We start from the raw sequence: 24,485 nt of genomic DNA on the forward strand, positions 1-24,485 counted from the left end.
CTTTGGATCTATGCTTTGTTCACATTCGATGGAATTATGTCTCTACCGAATAGAAGGAGCTCTATTGTGACGTATTTAGTGCTTGTGCTGCTGGAGTGTTACTGGGAAGCGGTGTCCGGGCAGCTCTCCTACTCCGTCTCAGAGGAGGTAAACCCGGGGACTTCTGTGGGAAATATCGCCAAGGATCTAAACCTCAATGTTCAGGATTTGGAGTCGCGTATGTTTCAGATTGTCACCGGGTCCAAGAGAAAGTATTTCGAGGTAAATCTGAAGACCGGAGTTCTCTACGTGAATGAGAGAATAGACCGAGAGGAGCTGTGTGCGAAGGCTGTTAAATGCACTGTCAGTGTAGAGGCGGTTATAAATGATCCGTTGAAGCTTTACCGTGTAGAAATAAATATTGTGGATGTAAACGATAATGCTCCGTCATTTAGTGCAAAATCACAAACCGTAGATATCCCAGAAAATACATGGCCTGGGGTAAGATTTCCATTATTATTGGCGTATGATAAAGATGTGGGTAAACATGCTCTTAATGCATATAAACTGAGCACGAACGAATACTTCTCTCTTGCCACACACAAAGGAGGAGAGAGTGTGTCCGCTGAGTTGGTGCTGCAGAAAGCTTTAGACCGAGAGAAACAGTCTGTGATCCAGCTCACACTGACCGCTGTAGACGGAGGGACTCCCCCGAAGTCTGGCACTTCACAAATTGTTATTAATGTTTTGGATAGTAATGACAACTCTCCTGTGTTTAGTAATTATTTGTACAAGACGCGTATTAGTGAAAATGTGCCACTGGGTACTACCCTAATTACCCTCAATGCAACAGACATTGACGAAGGCACAAATAGTGAAATTGTATTTTCTTTTAGTAAGAAAGACCAGGACCATGTATTAGAAATATTTCAGATCGATCCCACAACTGGTGCTATTACAGTTAAAAGTAATGTCGACTTTGAAGAAAACCCTGCGTTTGAGATCCGGGCCCAGGCCACTGACAGAGGCCAGCCTCCGATGGCAGCGCATTGTAAAGTCCTGGTGGAGGTGGTGGACCTCAACGACAATGCCCCTGAGATCACTGTGACGTCACTATTAAACACAGTGAACGAGGACGCCAAGATGGGCACCGCCATCGCTCTGGTCTCAGTCCTCGATAAAGATGGAGGCAAAAACGGGATGGTACAATGTGTTGTTAGTAGTAGGGTCCCCTTTAAACTGGAAACAAACTATAAAAACTATTATTCTTTAGTCGTCGACGGCCCTCTAGACAGAGAGAGCTTATCTCAATACAACGTCACCATCACAGCTACAGATGAAGGGAGTCCGCCTCTCTCCAGCACGAGCGTTATTACTGTACACGTTTCTGATGTTAATGACAACGCTCCACGCTTCTCAGAACCCGTGATTAATGTTTATGTCAGAGAAAACAGTCCGGTAAATACGTTGATTAAAACGGTGTCTGCTGTTGATGCTGACGTCAGTGAAAATGGACAGGTGACCTATTCGTTTTTAGAGAGGAACAGCAACTCCGTACCTCTGTCTACAATGGTAAATATAAACTCAGAGACAGGCGATATAGTCAGCCTACAGTCTTTTAACTACGAGGAGTTGAAAACGTTCCAGTTTAAAGTTCAGGCCACAGACTCTGGTGTTCCTCCGCTCAGCAGCAACGTGACTGTGAACGTTTTTATCCTGGATGAGAACGACAACAGTCCCGGTATCCTCGCGCCCTATTCTGACCACGGCTCCGTTAACACTGAGAACATTCCCTATTCTGCTGAAGCGGGCTACTTTGTGGCCAAGATCAGGGCTGTAGACGCCGATTCTGGATACAATGCGCTGCTTTCTTATCACATCTCCGAGCCCAAGGGAACCAGCCTCTTCCGAATCGGAACCAGTACCGGGGAAATACGGACTAAGAGGAGAATGAGTGACAATGATCTGAAAACTCACCCGTTGGTGGTGATGGTTTCTGATAACGGAGAACCCTCACTGTCAGCGACTGTGTCTATTGATGTGGTGGTGGTTGAAAGCACAGGTGAAATACAGACTACATTCAGACATGCGCCGATAAAGGATGACAGCTTCTCGGATTTAAACCTGTATTTGCTGATCGCCATTGTCTCGGTGTCAGTGGTATTTCTACTGAGCCTCGTCAGTTTAATAGCTGTAAAATGCCACAGGACAGACGGCAGTTTCAGCAGGTACAGCGCCCCAATGATCACCACACATCCTGACGGGAGCTGGTCTTACTCTAAATCTACTCAGCAGTATGACGTGTGTTTCAGCTCAGACACGCTGAAGAGTGACGTAGTGGTTTACCCCGCACCTTATCCGCCTGCAGATGCAGAACTTATCAGTATTAATGGAGGAGACACTTTTAACCGGACTCAAACATTACCCAACAAAGACAAGGTATGTAAGGACGCTATTACCTCTAACTCATACAAAGTAGCCCATTGTAAATCAACTTGATCTGGTTTGAATAGCTTAGATTAACCATTTAGCAAAAGCAGTACGTTATATTGACCACGGTCGTTGTTTGTTTATAGTGTGTTGTTGAGCTATTTATACAGATTTACTTCTTCATAAGCAACAGTTCAGATAGGGTGGGACAGACGCTGTCCAGACTCTGAAAGACGCTGTCCATGGTTCTGAAACATTTTACTCTTTTGTCCTTCAATGGTCAACGGTCGTTTCAATTGTGAAGCTGAATACTGTCCTGTACTGCTAAACTGCTATTCTGTCTCTGGAGAATGGACCTATTATGTCAAACAATTATATTCACTTGTTGTTGGTGGCTAAAAGGATAGTAGTACACTTGGCTCTATCCAATGGTCTAGAATAGATTGTTGCTATTTTGTCCTGAATAGTTCAATCTTTTCTGATCCACATATTGTGCTTGATTGTAGCCTATTGCATCATGCCAAGGATAACATACGTAGGCCTTCATATCATACTGTTGGTAGTCAGATGTTTACCTCCTACACTGAACACGTTGACTTCAAACTACCTTATTTAATCAAACTTGATTTACTGTTTCGTATAGTCTATCAATATTGACAGAGTTGTACAACCTTGGTCATTTTAACAATCAGCTTTTATCACATGCCGTATATGCCATAACGCATAACGACGTAAATTATTATATAGGCTACTATTATTTTGTGGATGAAAGATACACACGGTGTCGCTTGAGACCACAGATGTATTAAGGTCCTCGGTATTCTAAGACTCCTCCTCCGCGAATGAGGAAAAAACCCGTCACCAGTCCTGAGCGCTTTGTTTAGAGAAACACTGGAACGGCGGAGACAGCGAGACGGCTTGGTTGTGTACAGCATCTCTGATTTATAACGGATACTTTGGATTTTATGTATACATTATCTTTACTTGGATACAGCGATGGGTCTTTGGGAACAAAGAAAACGCGTTTGGATTCATTGCTTCGCCCTGTTTTGTTTATTTGACTGGTCTGCGGCGCAGATATCATACTCCGTTCCGGAGGAGGTGGACAAAGGCACGTTTGTGGGGAATCTCGCTAAGGATTTAAACCTCAACATACAGGAACTAGAAACCAGGGGGCTTCGGATAGTATCGGGATATAATAAGATGTTTTTCGAGGCGAATTTGAAAACGGGTATTCTCTTTGTTAACGAAAGGATAAACCGAGAGGAGCTTTGTCCGAATACGGTAAAGTGCTCCTTAAACATACAGGCCATATTGAGCCACCCCATGCATCTCCACCGCATTGAGGTGAACATTTTAGACATCAACGATAATGCACCATCATTTCTAGACACGTTTCATACCTTTAACATTTCAGAGTCGTCGTCTTCTGGTGAGCGATATCCACTTCCGATAGCAAATGACGCAGATACGGGGGCTAACTCGGTAAAGAGCTACAAGCTGAGCCCGAATGAACATTTCTCTCTGGATGTACAGAGCGGAGGAGAGGAGAGTGTGTCTGCTGAGTTGGTGCTGCAGAAAGCTTTAGACAGAGAGAAACAGCATGTGATCCAGCTCACACTGACCGCTGTAGACGGAGGAAAACCTCAAAGAACTGGAACGTTACAAATCATTGTTAATGTAGTAGATGTCAATGATAACACCCCCACATTTAGTAAATCTCTTTATAAGGTCCGTGTAAATGAAAATGTATCTCTAGGTACAACAATATTAAAAATGGGCGCTACAGATATAGATGAGGGTCCAAATGCTGAGATTATATACTCATTTATGAAGCGTGGAAATGTGAACTCTGCTCACATGTTCTCCATAGATTCACGAAGTGGTGAAATTACTGTCAAGGCGAATTTAGATCACGAGGAAAAAGCAGCATATGAGATTCGTGTCCAAGCGACGGACCAAGGACATTCACCTCGCAGTGGTTACTCCAAAGTCCTGGTTGAAGTAATTGATATCAATGACAATGCTCCTGAAATAACGGTGACGTCACTGATGAGTCCAGTCAAGGAGAATGCTGAGATAGGAACAGTGGTCGCTTTGGTGACTGTTACAGATAAAGACGATCGAAAGAATGGCCTCACTACTTGTACACTTGTTGGGTCTTCTCCGTTTAAATTGAAATCGAATTACAAAAATGATTATTCTTTAGTGGTTGACGGCCCTCTAGACAGAGAGAGCTTTTCCCAGTACAACGTCACCATCACAGCTACAGATGAAGGGACTCCGCCTCTCTCCAGCACGAGCGTTATTACTGTACACGTTTCTGACGTTAATGACAACGCTCCACGCTTCTCAGAACCCGTGATTAATGTTTATGTCAGAGAGAACAGTCCGGTAAATACGTTGATTAAAACGGTGTCTGCTTTTGATGCTGACGTCAGTGAAAATGGACATGTCACTTATTCGTTTTTAGAGAGGAACAGCAACTCCGTACCTCTGTCTACAATGGTAAATATAAACTCAATGACTGGAGATATAATCAGCATACAATCTTTTAACTACGAGGAGTTAAAAACGTTCCAGTTTAAAGTTCGGGCCACAGACTCTGGTGTTCCTCCGCTCAGCAGCAACGTGACTGTGAACGTTTTTATCCTGGATGAGAACGACAACAGTCCCGGTGTCCTCGCGCCCTATTCTGAGCACGGCTCCGTTAACACTGAGAACATTCCCTATTCTGCTGAAGCGGGCTACTTTGTGGCCAAGATCAGGGCTGTAGACGCCGACTCTGGCTACAATGCGCTGCTTTCTTATCACATCTCTGAGCCCAAGGGAACCAGCCTCTTCCGAATCGGAACCAGCACCGGGGAAATACGGACTAAGAGGAGAATGAGTGACAATGATCTGAAAACTCACCCGTTGGTGGTTTTAGTTTCTGATAACGGAGAACCCTCACTGTCAGCGACTGTGTCTATTGATGTGGTGGTGGTTGAAAGCACAGGTGAAATCCAGACTAAATTCAGACATGCTCCGATGAAGGATGACAGCTTCTCTGATTTAAACCTGTATTTGCTGATCGCCATTGTCTCGGTGTCAGTCGTATTTCTACTGAGCCTCGTCAGTTTAATAGCTGTAAAATGCCACAGGACAGACGGCAGTTTCAGCAGGTACAGCGCCCCAATGATCACCACACATCCAGACGGCAGCTGGTCTTACTCTAAATCTACTCAGCAGTATGACGTGTGTTTCAGCTCAGACACGCTGAAGAGTGACGTAGTGGTTTACCCCGCACCTTATCCGCCTGCAGATGCAGAACTGATCAGTATTAACGGAGGAGACACTTTTAACCGGACTCAAACATTACCCAACAAAGACAAGGTAAGATGCAGCGTCTATGTATACACGGAAAACCTTTCTTCTTTAAGGTTTCGGAAAGCATGGACTCTGCCTTGTTCTTGTCTGTGAATTAGTTGTAAAAACATAGTCCAAGTTCGCTTTACTTAAAGACATTGTCAGACCGGGGTGCGTCACTGTGGTCGCTATCCATGGTCCTGAAATGTATCTCTGCTGTTTTAGGGGTTTGGAATTGGGCTTATTGTGTTTTTCATTTCCCTTTAAAGTATTGAACTGATGTTTCAGCCATCGTGTGTCTCGTTCTCATGAACCATAATGCTACTGTCTTGAACCAGTTTGTCGATGCTTTTGCTTGATGCTGAATGTGTGTGATTGTTTTAGAGGTTTCTACTACGTTTAGAGAACACTTGAAATTAAGTTACGTGTTTACATAGACCTATTGAAAAGGCATTATAGCATGTTGTATTAACTTCGAGAAAAGCATTTACAAGTAGGCTATAGGCCGGTTCATTAATGGGGTTTCTCAGTAGCTTCGTGGAAATCGATTTTATAAGAAAATACTTTTCCAAAACACCAACTGTGAGGATCAGATAACACCGTTTGCACGCTACTTTATTTTAGCCGCTAGGCATAGGGTAAACTACTGGTAAATATTAGACATTTCCTAGGTAGGATAATTTTGTATTAGCTTGAAATTGGCATTTGTGCTTCAATGAACACAAAACACAAGTGGAAACTGCCAGCTGGGTTCCTATCAGTATGGTAGTTTTAATGAATTACACTGAAATAAACAAGGAATGCATGGATTGTTGAGTAGCCAGATTACCATTTAACCGTGCCTATAAGTACACAGGCCTTACGGAAACAACGAAATACAACGGACATAATGAATAGGTCTTAATTAATGTAGGTAGTGATATAGTATATTTTCCTGAAGTGATAACCCCATATCTGTTTAACTGTCGTAATTCCAAACCGCCACGCGGTGTCTCCGTTGACCGTAGCATTGAGATATTACGTTTAGAATCTCGAGGCCCCTCCTAGTTTCAGAGGGGGAGCAGATTTCTCCGGGCTTTGTTATAAACAGACGCAGGACGAGAGCGAGACCATCAGTCTTCATATCGTTTAGAATTTAATCTAGATTATCTTTTTCAAAGCCTTGATTATTTGACGGATATTCGTGTCTTTGGATCTATGCTTTGTTCACGCTCGATGGAATCATGTCTCTACCGAATAGAAGGAGCTCTATTGTGACGTATTTAGTGCTTGTGCTGCTGGAGTGTTACTGGGAAGCGGTGTCCGGGCAGCTCTCCTACTCCGTCTCAGAGGAGGTAAACCCGGGAACTTCTGTGGGAAATATCGCCAAGGATCTAAACCTCAATGTTCAGGATTTGGAGTCGCGTATGTTTCAGATTGTCACCGGGTCCAAGAGAAAGTATTTCGAGGTAAATCTAAAGACCGGAGTTCTCTATGTGAATGAGAGAATAGACCGAGAGGAACTCTGTGTGAATGCTCCTAAATGCACTGTCAGTGTCGAGGCCGTTATCAACAATCCATTGAAGCTTTACCGTGTGGAAATGAATATTTTAGATGTTAATGATAATGCCCCATCATTTCGTGGGAAATCACAAACAATAGACGTTGCCGAAAACACTTCCCCGGGTGAAATCGAACGATTTCCGTTGTTAGACGCGTCTGATGTGGATGTGGGAAAAAATGGTCTCAGTACCTACAAGCTTAGTACCAATGAACATTTCTCTTTAGCGGTGCACAAAGGAGGAGAGAGTGTGTCTGCTGAGTTGGTTCTGCAGAAAGCATTAGACCGAGAGAAACAGTCTGTGATCCAGCTCACACTGACCGCTGTGGACGGAGGAAATCCACCCAGATCAGGGACATTAGATATCGTAGTAAATGTTTTGGACATTAATGATAATGCACCAGTTTTCAGTATGTCATTGTATAAGACACGGATTTTCGAAAATGCACCCATTGGGACTACAGTATTAACTTTAAATGCGACGGACTCAGACGACGGCACGAATAGTGAGGTCGTTTATTCTGTGAGCAAAAATGAGAAAGATTATATATTGAAGATATTCCACATTGATCCAAAAACTGGAACTATTACTATTAAAGGCAGTATTGATTATGAAGAAAACCCTGCCTTTGAGATACGAGTCCAGGCGAGTGACAGAGGCCAGCCTCCAAAGGCAGCGCATTGTAAAGTCCTGGTGGAGGTGGTGGACCTCAACGACAATGCCCCTGAGATCACTGTGACGTCACTATTAAACACAGTGAACGAGGACGCCAAGATGGGCACCGCCATCGCTCTGGTCTCAGTCCTCGATAAAGATGGAGGCAAAAACGGGGTGGTACATTGTGTTGTTAGTAGTAGGGTCCCCTTTAAACTGGAAACAAACTATAAAAACTATTATTCTTTAGTGGTCGACGGCCCTCTAGACAGAGAGAGCTTTTCTCAGTACAACGTCACCATCACAGCTACAGATGAAGGGACTCCGCCTCTCTCCAGCAGGAGCGTTATTACTGTACACGTTTCTGACGTTAATGACAACGCTCCACGCTTCTCAGAACCCGTGATTAATGTTTATGTCAGAGAGAACAGTCCGGTAAATACGTTGATTAAAACGGTGTCTGCTTTTGATGCTGACGTCAGTGAAAATGGACTTGTGACTTATTCGTTTTTAGAGAGGAACAGCAACTCCGTACCTCTGTCTACAATGGTAAATATAAACTCAGAGACAGGAGATATAGTCAGCCTGCAGTCTTTTAACTACGAGGAGTTAAAAACGTTCCATTTAAAAGTTCAGGCCACAGACTCTGGTGTTCCTCCGCTCAGCAGCAACGTGACTGTGAACGTTTTTATCCTGGATGAGAACGACAACAGTCCCGGTATCCTCGCGCCCTATTCTGAGCACGGCTCCGTTAACACTGAGAACATTCCCTATTCTGCTGAAGCGGGCTACTTTGTGGCCAAGATCAGGGCTGTAGACGCCGACTCTGGATACAATGCGCTGCTTTCTTTTCACATCTCTGAGCCCAAGGGAACCAGCCTCTTCCGAATCGGAACCAGCACCGGGGAAATACGGACTAAGAGGAGAATGAGTGACAATGACCAGAAAACTCACCCGTTGGTGGTGTTGGTCTCTGATAACGGAGAACCCTCGTTGTCAGCGACTGTGTCTATTGATGTGGTGGTGGTTGAAAGCACAGGTGAAATACAGACTACATTCAGACATGCGCCGATAAAGGATGACAGCTTCTCGGATTTAAACCTGTACTTGCTGATCGCCATTGTCTCGGTGTCAGTGATATTTCTACTGAGCCTCGTCAGTTTGATAGCTGTAAAATGCCACAGGACAGACGGCAGTTTCAGCAGGTACAGCGCCCCAATGATCACCACACATCCTGACGGGAGCTGGTCTTACTCTAAATCTACTCAGCAGTATGACGTGTGTTTCAGCTCAGACACGCTGAAGAGTGACGTAGTGGTTTACCCCGCACCTTATCCGCCTGCAGATGCAGAACTGATCAGTATTAACGGAGGAGACACTTTTAACCGGACTCAAACATTACCCAACAAAGACAAGGTAAGATGCAGCGTCTATGTATACACGGAAAACCTTTCTTCTTTAAGGTTTCCGAAAGCATGGACTCTGCCTTGTTCTTGTCTGTGAATTAGTTGTAAAAACATAGTCCAAGTTCGCTTTACTTAAAGACATTGTCAGACCGGGGTGCGTCACTGTGGTCGCTATCCATGGTCCTGAAATGCATCTCTGCTGTTTTAGGGGTTTGTCATTGGGCTTTGACTTATTGTGTTTTTCATTTGCCTTAAAGTATTGAACTGATGTTTCAGCCATCGTGTGTCTCGTTCTCATGAACCATAATGCTACTGTCTTGAACCAGTTTGTCGATGCTTTTGCTTGATGCTGAATGTGTGTGATTGTTTTAGAGGTTTCTTCTACGTTTAGAGAACACTTGAAATTAAGTTATGTGTTTAGACCTAATTAATTAATAATTAATAATAATTAATTAATAATTAATAATTTGATTTTTTATTAGACTTTTTATTTATTTTAGACTTTTTTTATTTATTATTTATTATTAAAAAAATGTATTTATTAGACTTTTTTTTTTTTTTTGAATTTTATTTTTTATTTAATAGACCTATTGAAAATGCATTATAGCATGTTGTATTAACTTCGAGAAAAGCATTTACAAGTAGGCTATAGGCCGGTTCATGAGTGGGGTTTCTCAGTAGCTTCGTGCAAATCGATTTTATAAGAAAATACTTTTCCAAAACACCAACTGTGAGGATCAGATAACACCGTTTGCACGCTATTTTATTTTAGCCGCTAGGCATAGGGTAAACCCTCTACTGGTAAATATTAGACATTTCCTAGGTAGGATAATTTTGTATTAGCTTGAAATTGGCATTTGTGCTTCAATGAACACAAAACACAAGTGGAAACTGCCAGCTGGGTTCCTATCAGTATGGTAGTTTTAATGAATTACACTGAAATAAACGGGAATGCATGGATTGTTGAGTAGCCAGATTACCATTTAACCGTGCCTATAAGTACACAGGCCTTACGGAAACAACGAAATACAACGGACATAATGAATAGGCCTTAATTTAGGTAGTGATATTTTCCTGAAGTGATAACCCCATACTTGTCTGTTTAACTATGTCGTAATTCCAAACCACCACGCAGTGTCTCCGTTGACCGTAGCATTGAGATATTATGTTTAGAATCTCGAGGCCCCTCCTAGTTTCAGAGGGGGAGCAGATTTCTCCGGGCTTTGTTACAAACAGACGCAGGACGAGAGCGAGACCATCAGCCTTTATATCGTTTAGAATTTCATCTAGATATCTTCTTCAAAGCCTTGATTATTTGACGGATATTCGTGTCTTTGGATCTATGCTTTGTTCACGTTCGATGGAATCATGTCTTTACCGAATAGAAGGAGCTCTATTGTGACGTATTTAGTGCTTGTGCTGCTGGAGTGTTACTGGGAAGCGGTGTCCGGGCAGCTCTCCTACTCCGTCTCAGAGGAGGTAAACCCGGGGACTTCTGTGGGAAATATCGCCAAGGATCTAAACCTCAATGTTCAGGATTTGGAGTCGCGTATGTTTCAGATTGTCACCGGGTCCAAGAGAAAGTATTTCGAGGTAAATCTAAAGACCGGAGTTCTTTATGTGAATGAGAGAATAGACCGAGAGGAACTGTGCGCGAAGAATCCGAAATGCACTGTTAGTGTCGAGGCCGTTATCAATAATCCGTTGAAGCTTTACCGTGTGGAAATTAATGTTTTAGATGTTAATGATAATGCCCCGTCATTTCGTGGGAAATCACAAACGATAGACATTGCCGAAAACACTTCCCCGGGTGTTCGATTTCCGTTGTTGGGTGCGTCTGATGTGGATGTGGGAAAAAATGGTCTTAGTACCTACAAGCTTAGTACCAATGAACATTTCTCTTTAGCGCTGCACAAAAGAGGAGAGAGTGTGTCTGCTGAGTTGGTGCTGCAGAAAGCTTTAGACCGAGAGAAACAGTCTGTGATCCAGCTCACACTGACCGCTGTGGACGGAGGACATCCACCCAGATCAGGGACATTAGATATCGTAGTAAATGTTTTGGATAATAATGATAATGCACCCGTTTTCAGTATGTCATTGTATAAGATACGGATTTTCGAAAATGCAGCTATTGGGACTACAGTGTTAACTTTAAATGCGACGGACTCAGACGACGGCACGAATAGTGAGGTTGTTTATTCTGTTAGCAAAAGTGAGGAAGATTATATATTGAAGATATTCCACATTGATCCAACAACTGGAACTATTACTATTAAGGGCAGTATTGACTATGAAGAAAACCCTGCCTTTGAGATACAAGTCCAGGCGAGTGACCGAGGCCAGCCTCCGATGGCAGCGCATTGTAAAGTCCTGGTGGAGGTGATGGACCTCAACGACAATGCCCCTGAGATCACGGTGACGTCACTCTTAAACACAGTGAACGAGGACGCCAAGATGGGCACCGCCATCGCTCTGGTCTCAGTCCTCGATACAGATGGAGGTAAAAACGGGATGGTACATTGTGTTGTTAGTAGTAGGGTCCCCTTTAAACTGGAAACAAACTATAAAAACTATTATTCTTTAGTAGTGGACGGCCCTCTAGACAGAGAGAGCTTTTCTCAGTACAACGTCACCATCACAGCTACAGATGAAGGGACTCCACCTCTCTCCAGCACGAGCGTTATTACTGTACACGTTTCTGATGTTAATGACAACGCTCCACGCTTCTCAGAACCCGTGATTAATGTTTATGTCAGAGAGAACAGTCCGGTAAATGCGTTGATTAAAACCGTGTCTGCTGTTGATGCTGACGTAAATGAAAATGGACAGATGACCTATTCGTTTTTAGAGAGGAACAGCAACTCCGTTCCTCTGTCTACAATGGTAAATATAAACTCAGAGACTGGAGATATAGTCAGCCTACAGTCTTTTAACTACGAGGAGTTAAAAACGTTCCAGTTTAAAGTTCAGGCCACAGACTCCGGTGTTCCTCCGCTCAGCAGCAACGTGACTGTGAACGTTTTTATCCTGGATGAGAACGACAACAGTCCCGGTATCCTCGCGCCCTATTCTGAGCACGGCTCCGTTAACACTGAGAACATTCCCTATTCTGCTGAAGCGGGCTACTTTGTGGCCAAGATCAGGGCTGTAGACGCCGACTCTGGATACAATGCGCTGCTTTCTTATCACATCTCTGAGCCCAAGGGAACCAGCCTCTTCCGAATCGGAACCAGCACCGGGGAAATACGGACTAAGAGGAGAATGAGTGACAATGATCTGAAAACTCACCCGTTGGTGGTGATGGTTTCCGATAACGGAGAACCCTCACTGTCAGCCACCGTGTCTATTGATGTGGTGGTGGTTGAAAGCACAGGTGAAATACAGACTAAATTCAGACATGCGCCGATAAAGGATGACAGCTTCTCTGATTTAAACCTGTATTTGCTGATCGCCATTGTCTCGGTGTCAGTGATATTTCTACTGAGCCTCGTCAGTTTGATAGCTGTCAAATGCCACAGGACAGACGGCAATTTCAGCAGGTACAGCGCCCCAATGATCACCACTCATCCTGACGGCAGCTGGTCTTACTCTAAATCTACTCAGCAGTATGACGTGTGTTTCAGCTCAGACACGCTGAAGAGTGACGTAGTGGTTTACCCCGCACCTTATCCGCCTGCAGATGCAGAACTGATCAGTATTAACGGGGGAGACACTTTTAACCGGACTCAAACATTACCCAACAAAGACAAGGTATGTAAGGACACTTTCGCCTCCAACATGCCATAACTCATACAAAGTAGTTCGTTGTAAACCAACTTGATCTAGCTTAAACAGTTTAGATAAACAATCAGGAAATGGCAGAACATTATATTTCCAATGTTCATTTTTCGTTTATAGTGCGTTGAGCTATTTTTCACGTTTACTTAAGGTTTTTCCACCGCTGACAGACGCTGTCCAAGGTTCTGAAACATTTGTCTGTTTTCAACGGTTGTTTTAGTTGAGAAGCTGTCTACTGTCTTATGTGACTCTGTCTCTGGAGAATGGCCTTATTCTGTCAATCAGTTATATTAACTGGTTGTTAGCTATAACGTTAGTAGTACAGTTGGCTCTGTCTAAGGTAGACCACTGTTGCTATTGTGTAATTGTCGTATAGGCTCATCTTTTACAGTTCCCCTGTTGTACTTGATTGTAGTCTATTGCATTTGAATTAGGGTTCAATCTATTATCTTATTTGAGCAAACTTGATGGCTTCGTAGCGTATCAATATTGACACAGTTTTACATTCATGGGTTATTTTCACAATGTTCTTTATCAAAGGCTATTCATTACATCCCATGCCAACTTAAATTAACTTGTATAAAAATACTCTAGGATTATTATTTTATGTATGAAAGATACACACGGTGTCAGTGGAGACCACAGATGTATTAAGGTCCTCGCTATTCTAAGACTCCTCCTCCGCGAATGAGGAAAAAACCCGTCACCAGTCCCGAGCGCTTTGTTTAGAGAAATACTGGAACGGCGGAGACAGCGAGACGGCTTGGTTGTGTACAGCATCTCTGATTTATAACGGATACTTTGGATTTCATGTATACATTATCTTTACTTAGATACAGCGATGGGTCTTTGGGAACAAAGAAAACGCGTTTGGATTCATTGCCTCGCCCTGTTTTGTTTATTTGACTGGTCAGCGGCGCAGATATCATACTCCGTTTCGGAGGAGGTGGACAAAGGCACGTTTGTGGGGAATCTCGCTAAGGATTTAAACCTCAACATACAGGAACTAGAGACCAGGGGACTTCGGATTGTATCTGGATATAGTAAGATGTATTTCGAGGCGAATTTGAAAACGGGGATTATGTTTGTTAACGAAAGGATAGACCGAGAGGAGCTTTGTCCGAATACGGTAAAGTGCTCTTTAAACATAGAGGCCATATTGATAAATCCCATGTATCTCCACCGTATTGAGGTGAACATTTTAGATATCAACGACAATGCACCGTCATTCCTCGAAGAATATCATGTATTTAACATTTCAGAGTCTTCTTCACCCGGAGAGAGGTATCTTATACTTACAGCGAATGACGCAGATACCGGGGCTAACTCGGTAAAGAGCTACAAGCTGAGCCAGAATGAACATTTCTCCCTGGATGTACAGAGCGGAGGAGACCAGAGTGTGTCTGCTGAGTTGGTGCTGCAGAAAGCTTTAGACCGAGAGAAACAGCCTGTGATCCAGCTCACACTGACCGCTGTAGACGGAGGAAAGCCTGTCAGATCAGGGACGTCACAAATCATTGTTAATGTAATAGATGTCAATGATAACACGCCGACATTTAGTAAACCTCTTTATAAGGTCCGTGTAAATGAAAATGTATCTCTAGGTACAACAATATTACAACTGGAGGCTACAGATGTAGATGAGGGTCCAAATGCTGAGATCAAATATTTATTCATGAAGCGTGGGAATGTAATCTCTGCTGCAGTTTTCTCAATTGATTCACAAAGTGGTGATATTATTGTTAAGGCCAATTTAGATCATGAAGAACATGCAGCATACGAGATTCGTGTCCAAGCGACGGACCAAGGCGCTTCACCTCGCAGTGTTTACTCTAAAGTCCTGGTTGAAGTGATTGATATAAATGACAATGCTCCTGAAATAACGGTGACGTCACTGATGAGCCCAGTCAAGGAGGATGCTGAGATAGGAACAGTGGTCGCGTTGGTGACGGTTACAGATAAAGACGATGGAAAGAATGGCCTCACTACTTGTACACTTGTTGGGTCTTCTCCGTTTAGTTTAAAATCGAATTACAAAAACTATTATTCTTTAGTCGTTGACGGGCCTCTAGACAGAGAGAGCTTTTCTCAGTACAACGTCACCATCACAGCTACAGATGAAGGGACTCCGCCTCTCTCCAGCACGAGCGTTATTACTGTACACGTTTCTGATGTTAATGACAACGCTCCACGCTTCTCAGAGCCCGTGGTTAATGTTTATGTCAGAGAGAACAGCCCGGTAGACGCTGTCCTTTGTACAATATCTACATTTGATCCAGATTTACATGAAAATGCTAAAATAACGTACTCATTATTAGACACTTCTGCTAAAAGTATTTCAATATCGTCGTTCATAAATATGAACTCAGAGACTGGAGATATAGTCAGCCTGCAGTCTTATAACTATGAGGAATTAAAAACGTTCCAGTTTAAAGTTCAGGCCACAGACTCTGGTGTTCCTCCGCTCAGCAGCAACGTGACTGTCAACGTTTTTATCCTGGATGAGAACGACAACAGTCCCGGTATCCTCGCGCCCTATTCTGAGCACGGCTCCGTTAACACTGAGAACATTCCCTATTCTGCTGAAGCAGGCTACTTTGTGGCCAAGATCAGGGCTGTAGACGCCGACTCTGGCTACAATGCGCTGCTTTCTTATCACATCTCTGAGCCTAAGGGTACCAGTCTTTTCCGAATTGGAACCAGCACCGGGGAAATACGGACTAAGAGGAGAATGAGTGACAATGATCAGAAAACTCACCCGTTGGTGGTGTTAGTTTCTGATAACGGAGAACCCTCACTCTCAGCGACTGTGTCTATTGATGTGGTGGTGGTTGAAAGCACAGGTGAAATACAGACTAAATTCAGACATGCGCCGATAAAGGATGACAGCTTCTCTGATTTAAACCTGTATTTGCTGATCGCCATTGTCTCGGTGTCAGTAGTATTTTTGCTGAGCCTCATCAGTTTAATAGCTGTAAAATGCCACAGGACAGACGGCAGTTTCAGCAAGTACAGCGCCCCAATGATCACCACACATCCTGACGGGAGCTGGTCTTACTCTAAATCTACTCAGCAGTATGACGTGTGTTTCAGCTCAGACACGCTGAAGAGTGACGTAGTGGTTTACCCCGCACCTTATCCGCCTGCAGATGCAGAACTGATCAGTATTAACGGAGGAGACACTTTTAACCGGACTCAAACATTACCCAACAAAGACAAGGTATGTTATGATAGATTTACATCAAACTTGGCATATCCATGTAACGTAAAATGCTTGTTTTAATTGGTTCTTGTTTAGCTATGGTCTGTTCAATTCCTATGATTGTCAGAGTGCCAATTATGATGAAAATACATTAGCCTAAATGTCTTTAAAAAATGTCATACCCAATGTTGGCAAAGGTGGGAGCAGAATCGAATTCTTCATTGTACCTAATTTCTTTGCGGGCTGTATATCATGTTTTCGCATTTCTGTACCGTCAAACTGCATTGTCACGCTGAACAATATGCTGTCCATGGTGCTGGAATTGTGGCCTTGTTTTGGTAGCGAGGGTCAACGGTCATTCCTGTTCTCTGTCTAGGCTTTTCACATATGAACGACATTAATCATTTCCAGCTTCAACACTATTTAATTAAGTGCAATTAAAGACTGTTTTTTGTAAAGCCTCTGGGGAGTGTTGTTTCAACCGATTTAAACTATCAATGTGTTTTAGAGCTTTTACCCAAATGGATCTAGCTGTCGCCTAGCTGTCTTATAGGCTCATGATTGTTGAGTTTTCATTCATTGTCTTGATTTACAACTGCATATATATTATCGGCTAACATGACAGGGGTCATACTGTATCATACGGTTGGCACCATGATTAAACTATCGCGTTTGCCTAGATTAGTATGTTGTAATTAATATGATGTTGGTTTAATAATTGAATGATTTTCGAATTAATGATTTGCTACACCAACGTATAGAATCCACCATAATATTAGGCTATTATTAAGAACAAAAGTAACACACGATGTCGCTGATACCACAGAATGTAATATTCTAAGACTCCTCCTCCGTAAATGAGAAAAGAGAAGCGTCATCATCAGTCCCGAGCGCTTTGTGAAGAGAAACACTCGAATGGTGGTGAGAAGGAGAGGGCTGGGCTGTGTACTCCAATAACGGAATACTTCAGGTTTCAAGGATAAATGACCGTAACTTGGATTCAGTTGCGTATTGAAAGCAGCAATGGGTCACCGAAGACAAAGAGAAAGCGTTTGGATTCATTGTGTCGCGCTGCTTTGTTTATTTGACTGGTCTGCGGCGCAGATATCATACTCCGTTTCGGAGGAGGTGGACAAAGGCACGTTTGTGGGGAATCTCGCTAAGGATTTACATCTAAACGTGAAGGAAATGGAGTCGAGGGGGCTTCGGATTGTATCGGGATATAGTAAGATGTATTTCGAAGCGAATTTGAAAACGGGTATTCTCTTTGTTAACGAAAGGATAGACCGAGAGGGGCTTTGTCCGAAAACGGTAAAGTGTTCCTTAAACATAGAGGCCATATTAAGCAACCCTATGAATCTACACCGTATTGAGATTAACATTTTAGACATAAACGATAATGCACCGTCATTTCTAGAAATGTTTCATACCTTTAACATTTCAGAGTCGTCGTTTTCTGGTGATCGATATCCACTACCAATTGCAAATGACGCAGATACCGGGGCTAACTCGGTAAAGAGCTACAAGCTGAGCCCGAATGAACATTTCTCTCTGGATGTACAGAGCGGAGGAGAGGAGAGCGTGTCTGCCGAGTTGGTGCTGCAGAAAGCTTTAGACCGAGAGAAACAGCCTGTGATCCAGCTCACAATGACCGCTTTAGATGGAGGAAAACCTCTTAAATCAGGGACTTTAAGAATTATTGTTAATGTAATAGATGTCAATGATAACAACCCCACATTTAGTAAACCTCTTTATAAGGTCCGTGTGAATGAAAATGTATCTCTAGGTACAACAATATTAAAAATGGGCGCTACAGATTTAGATGAGGGTCCACATGCTGAGATTATATACTCATTCATGAAGCGTGGAAATGTGAACTCTGCTGATGTTTTCTCAATTGATTCACAAACTGGTGATATTAGTGTTAAGGCGAATTTAGATCACGAGGAAAATGCAGCATACGAGATTCGTGTCCAAGCGACGGACCAAGGACATTCACCTCGCAGTGGTTACTCCAAAGTCCTGGTTGAAGTGATTGATATCAATGACAATGCTCCTGAAATAACGGTGACGTCACTGATGAGTCCAGTCAAGGAGGATGCTGAGATAGGAACAGTGGTCGCTTTGGTGACAGTTACAGATAAAGACGATGGAAAGAATGGGCTCACTACTTGTACACTTGTTGGGTCTTCTCCGTTTAGTTTAAAATCGAATTACAAAAACTATTATTCTTTAGTGGTTGATGGGCCTCTAGACAGAGAGAGCTTTTCTCAGTACAACGTCACCATCACAGCTACAGATGAAGGGACTCCGCCTCTCTCCAGCACGAGCGTTATTACTGTACACGTTTCTGATGTTAATGACAACGCTCCACGCTTCTCAGACCCCGTCATTAATGTTTATGTCAGAGAGAACAGCCCGGTAGACGCTGTCCTTTGTACAATATCTACATTTGATCCAGATTTACATGAAAATGCTAAAATAACGTACTCATTATTAGACACTTCTGCTAAAAGTATTTCAATATCGTCGTTCATAAATATGAACTCAGAGACTGGAGATATAGTCAGCCTGCAGTCTTTTAACTACGAGGAGTTAAAAACGTTCCAGTTTAAAGTTCAGGCCACAGACTCTGGTGTTCCTCCGCTCAGCAGCAACGTGACTGTGAACGTTTTTATCCTGGATGAGAACGACAACAGTCCCGGTATCCTCGCGCCCTATTCTGAGCACGGCCCCGTTAACACTGAGAACATTCCCTATTCTGCTGAAGCGGGCTACTTTGTGGCCAAGATCAGGGCTGTAGACGCCGACTCTGGATACAATGCGCTGCTTTCTTATCACATCTCTGGTACCAGTCTTTTCCGAATTGGAACCAGTACCGGGGAAATACGGACTAAGAGGAGAATGAGTGACAATGATCAGAAAACTCACCCGTTGGTGGTGTTAGTTTCTGATAACGGAGAACCCTCACTCTCAGCGACTGTGTCTATTGATGTGGTGGTGGTTGAAAGCACAGGGGAAATACAGACTACATTCAGAAATGCGCCGATAAAGGATGACAGCTTCTCTGATTTAAACCTGTATTTGCTGATCGCCATTGTCTCGGTGTCAGTAGTATTTTTGCTGAGCCTCGTCAGTTTAATAGCTGTAAAATGCCACAGGACAGACGGCAGTTTCAGCAGGTACAGCGCCCCAATGATCACCACACATCCTGACGGGAGCTGGTCTTACTCTAAATCTACTCAGCAGTATGACGTGTGTTTCAGCTCAGACACGCTGAAGAGTGACGTAGTGGTTTACCCCGCAGCTTATCCGCCTGCAGATGCAGAACTGATCAGTATTAACGGAGGAGACACTTTTAACCGGACTCAAACATTACCCAACAAAGACAAGGTATGTTATGATAGATTTACATCAAACTTGGCATATCCATGTAACGTAAAATGCTTGTTTTAATTGCTTCTTGTTTAGCTATGGTAGCCTGTTCAATTCCTATGATTGTCAGAGTGCCAATTATGATGAAAATACATTAGCCTAAATGTCTTTAAAAAATGTCATACCCAATTTTGGCAAAGGTGGGAGCAGAATCGAATTCTTCATTGTACCTAATTTCTTTGCGGGCTGTATATCATGTTTTCGCATTTCTGTACCGTCAAACTGCATTGTCACGCTGAACAATATGCTGTCCATGGTGCTGGAACTGTGGCCTTGTTTTGGTAGCGAGGGTCAACGGTCATTCCTGTTCTGCTGTCTAGGCTTTTCACATATGAACGACATTAATCATTTCCAGCTTTAACACTATTTAATTAAACAATTTAAGACTGTTTTCGTAAAGCCTCCTTGAGTGGGGAAGTGTTGTTTCAACCGATTTTCTATCAATGTGTTTTAGGACTTTTACCCAAATGGCTCTCTTAGGCTATTAGATAGCTGTCTTATAGGCTCATGATTGTTGAGTTTTCCTTCATTGTCTTGATTTACAACTGCATATATATTATCGGCTAACATGACAGGGGTCATACTGTATCATACGGTTGGCACCATGATTGAACTATCGCGTTTGCCTAGATTAGTATGTTGTAATTAACATGATATTGGTTTAATAATTGAATGATTTTCGAATTAATGATTTGCTACACCATCGTATAGAATCCACCATAATATTAGGCTATTATTAAGAACAAAAGTAACACACGATGTCGCTGATACCACAGAATGTAATATTCTAAGACTCCTCCTCCGTAAATGAGAAAAGAGAAGCGTCATCATCAGTCCCGAGCGCTTTGTGAAGAGAAACACTCGAATGGTGGTGAGAAGGAGAGGGCTGGGCTGTGTACTCCAATAACGGAATACTTCAGGTTTCAAGGATAAATGACCGTAACTTGGATTCAGTTGCGTATTGGAAGCAGCAATGGGTCGCCGAATACAAAGAGAAAGCGTTTGGATTCATTGTGTCGCGCTGCTTTGTTTATTTGATTGGTCCGCGGCGCAGATATCATACTCCGTTTCGGAGGAGGTGGACAAAGGCACGTTTGTGGGGAATCTCGCCAAGGATTTAAACCTCAACATACAGGAACTAGAGACCAGGGGGCTTCGGATAGTATCGGGATATAGTAAGATGTATTTCGAAGCGAATTTGAAAACGGGTATTCTCTTTGTTAACGAAAGGATAGACCGAGAGGAGCTTTGTCCGAATACGGTAAAGTGCTCTTTAAACATACAGGCCATATTGAACCAACCCATGCATCTTCACCGTATAGAGATACATATTTTGGATATAAATGATAATGCACCATCTTTCCTAGAAAAAACTCAAACACTAAATATAACAGAGGCTGCATATCCCGGGGAAAGGTTTCCACTACGAATAGCAAATGACGCAGATATGGGAGCTAACTCGGTAAAGAGCTACAAGCTGAGCCAGAATGAGTATTTCTCCCTAGATGTACAGAGCGGAGGAGACCAGAGTGTGTCTGCTGAGTTGGTGCTGCAGAAAGCTTTAGACCGAGAGAAACAGCCTGTGATCCAGCTCACACTGACCGCTGTAGACGGAGGAAAACCTCCAAGGTCCGGGACACTGCTCATCATTGTTAACGTTTTGGATTCAAATGATAATACACCAACATTTAGTAAACCACTTTATAAGGTTCGTATCGTAGAGAACATCCCATTTGGTTCATCTTTATTGACACTCAATGCTACCGATATAGACGAAGGAATAAACAGTGAAATTAATTATTCATTTATTGGTCGAGGTAGTTTGAATGCACATGACCATTTTACTATTAATTCGGCAACTGGAGAAATTACTGTCACGGGAAGTATAGATTACGAATCAAACCCCGCTTATGAGATTCGTGTCCAGGCAAAGGACAGAGGCTCTCCACCACGCAGTACACACTGTAAAGTATTGGTGGAAGTTATTGATGTCAATGACAATGCTCCTGAGTTATCGTTGACGTCACTCATGAGCCCAGTGAAGGAGGATGCTGAGATAGGGACGGTAGTCGCTTTGGTGACCGTAATAGATAAAGACGGTGGGAAAAATGGACTGACTAACTGTAAACTGGTTGGGCATCTTCCCTTTAAACTGAGTTCGAACTACAAGAACGACTATTCTTTAGTGGTGGACGGCCCTCTAGACAGAGAGAGCTTTTCTCAGTACAACGTCACCATCACAGCTACAGATGAAGGGACTCCGCCTCTCTCCAGCACGAGCGTTATTACTGTACACGTTTCTGATGTTAATGACAATGCTCCACACTTCTCAGAACCCATTATTAATGTTTATGTCAGAGAGAACAGTCCGGTAAATGCGTTGATTAAAACCGTGTCTGCTGTTGATGCTGACGTAAATGAAAATGGACAGATGACCTATTCGTTTTTAGAGAGGAACAGCAACTCCGTTCCTCTGTCTACAATGGTAAATATAAACTCAGAGACAGGAGATATAGTCTGCCTACAATCTTTTAACTACGAGGAGTTAAAAACGTTCCAGTTTAAAGTTCAGGCCACAGATTCTGGTGTTCCTCCGCTCAGCAGCAACGTGACTGTGAACGTTTTTATCCTGGATGAGAATGACAACAGTCCCGGTATCCTCGCGCCCTATTCTGAGCACGGCTCCGTTAACACTGAGAACATTCCCTATTCTGCTGAAGCGGGCTACTTTGTGGCCAAGATCAGGGCTGTAGACGCCGACTCTGGCTACAATGCGCTGCTTTCTTATCACATCTCTGAGCCCAAGGGAACAGGCCTCTTCCGAATCGGAACCAGCACCGGGGAAATACGGACTAAGAGGAGAATGAGTGACAATGATCTGAAAACTCACCCGTTGGTGGTGTTGGTTTCTGATAACGGAGAACCCTCACTGTCAGCGACTGTGTCTATTGATGTGGTGGTGGTTGAAAGCACAGATGAAATCCAGACTAAATTCAGACATCCACCCATAAAGGATGACAGCTTCTCGGATTTAAACCTGTATTTGCTGATCGCCATTGTCTCGGTGTCAGTAGTATTTCTACTGAGCCTCGTCAGTTTAATAGCTGTAAAATGCCACAGGACAGACGGCAGTTTCAGCAGGTACAGCGCCCCAATGATCACCACACATCCTGACGGGAGCTGGTCTTACTCTAAATCTACTCAGCAGTATGACGTGTGTTTCAGCTCAGACACGCTGAAGAGTGACGTAGTGGTTTACCCCGCACCTTATCCGCCTGCAGATGCAGAACTGATCAGTATTAATGGAGGAGACACTTTTAACCGGACTCAAACATTACCAAACAAAGACAAGGTATGTAGGATGAATGTGCATCCAACATGCCAAATCCATACAACGTAACAACGTATGCCTTTATGTTTTGTCTTATATGCAGCGTCATTGTATTATGGTTGATTGAATACGACATGTGGTGGCGAAAATAGTGACGCTGAGTCGAATAACAAGGGTATAACCTGCACTGAAAAAACGCTGTCCATTCTGGTGCTGAAACGTTCCTGCTGTTTTGGCTTCGAGGATGAACCGCGCAGTTTAGTTACCTGCACTATACTTGTTTATTTTTCAATTGGTGATCACCTATAGCTTCATCAAAGGTTCGTGAACATTAAAACTACTAACCCTTTTAAAAATGTTTCATCAAAGTGTGTAGTTCAAAATGATCTTTTACATTTACATTTTTACCGTTTAGCAGACGCTTTCATCCAAAGCGACTTATAATGAGAGATGTTGCTGTCCTTTATGTGTTCATTCTGGGCCCTATTCCACAAAGCTCGATAAAGTTCTAAGCCTCGATAAAGTTCTAAGCCTCGAAAATGTTAGCTTGCGTTCGGTGCCATCAATGTGGCTCAAATAATTCGCTGCTTGGTTGAGCTCCTTCTGAGTCAGATATAATTAGCCTGGTCCCGACCAGGCTAAAACACAGGCTATAGTCATCCGTGCGTCAAAAAAGGCTCACAGGCGGAAACTAAACCCTGAACGAAAGTTCCTCATGTGTCTTTTAGGAAATATTAGTTCCCACTTCACATGAGATAGATAGATTAGATAGTTTGACTGTGTGATAGATAGATAATTTGATATTTTGAAAGTGTGATCGATCGATAGATAGTTTGATTGTGTGATAGATAACTTGATATTTTGAAAGTGTGATAGATAGATAAAGAAAAGAGTGTAAAAAAAAAAAGAAGTAATTGTCTCAACTTGCATTGCCGTCATGACAGCGGTCTGGCTGGCGTAGTGGTTAAGGCTGCGGACTCGAGTTCCAAAGGTTGCGAGTTCGAGACTTGACTAAGTCATCCATTTTTTTTTTTTTTACATTTAACCGAAGATTTCATGCAAAGGTTTCAAACACCATTGTAATCGTGTCAGTTCTTGTAAATTAGCCTGCACCATAATTTTATAGCCTACAATACTTTTTTAGTTGAGATTTTAGATTAGATTCAGACAACGAAATGCAGTAAAAAGTGCGTCTGTAGAGGGATTCGAACCACTGATATAAAATGACGAATAAATCCTATGGCAGCAGTCAATACCACTAGGCCATTGTGGCGATATGATGGTTTGTAGCCTGCTGTGGATATCACCACAGTAGTAATATTCATTTATTAAAATATGAACATATAACAATAACTGGGGCTAGTATGACCTACGCATTTAAT

At 42.9% G+C, this 24,485-nt stretch overlaps 4 protein-coding genes across 8 annotated transcripts in view; all 4 read left to right on the top strand.

The window, feature by feature from the left end:
• The window catches only part of LOC308152210 (protocadherin alpha-8-like), a gene marked incomplete at both ends in the record, with an annotated part of 162,064 nt that overhangs the window by 97,620 nt on the left and 39,959 nt on the right, over nucleotides 1-24,485 (top strand). Inside the window, one exon of one of the 5 annotated variants that reach the window (XM_080525131.1) lies at nucleotides 37-2,418. The exons of 3 other annotated variants lie outside the window; for them this stretch is intronic. In XM_080525131.1, the coding sequence (XP_080381257.1) occupies nucleotides 37-2,418 (2,382 nt within the window). Of the gene's footprint in view, nucleotides 1-36; nucleotides 2,419-10,726; nucleotides 13,109-24,485 lie in introns of those variants that run through there. One more of the 5 variants, XM_080525133.1, reaches the window with a different exon arrangement.
• Nucleotides 3,406-5,871, top strand: LOC308153111 (protocadherin alpha-2-like; the record flags this gene model as incomplete). The annotated part of the gene is made up of 1 exon (XM_080526206.1): nucleotides 3,406-5,871. The coding sequence occupies one exon, from the start codon at nucleotides 3,406-3,408 to the stop codon at nucleotides 5,869-5,871; it is 2,466 nt and encodes an 821-aa protein (XP_080382332.1).
• LOC308153112 (protocadherin alpha-8-like) lies at nucleotides 6,981-9,455 on the top strand (the record flags this gene model as incomplete). Its single annotated transcript, XM_080526207.1, has 1 exon — nucleotides 6,981-9,455. The coding sequence occupies one exon, from the start codon at nucleotides 6,981-6,983 to the stop codon at nucleotides 9,453-9,455; it is 2,475 nt and encodes an 824-aa protein (XP_080382333.1).
• On the top strand, nucleotides 17,361-20,264 carry LOC308153113 (protocadherin alpha-2-like; the record flags this gene model as incomplete). The annotated part of the gene is made up of 2 exons (XM_080526208.1): nucleotides 17,361-19,730; nucleotides 20,253-20,264. 2 exons carry the CDS (start codon nucleotides 17,361-17,363, stop codon nucleotides 20,262-20,264), a joined length of 2,382 nt encoding a protein of 793 aa, XP_080382334.1.

Source organism: Nansenia antarctica (genome assembly GCF_963989245.1).
Source record: "Nansenia antarctica genome assembly, chromosome: 3".
Classification (NCBI taxonomy): Eukaryota; Metazoa; Chordata; class Actinopteri; order Argentiniformes; family Microstomatidae; genus Nansenia; species Nansenia antarctica.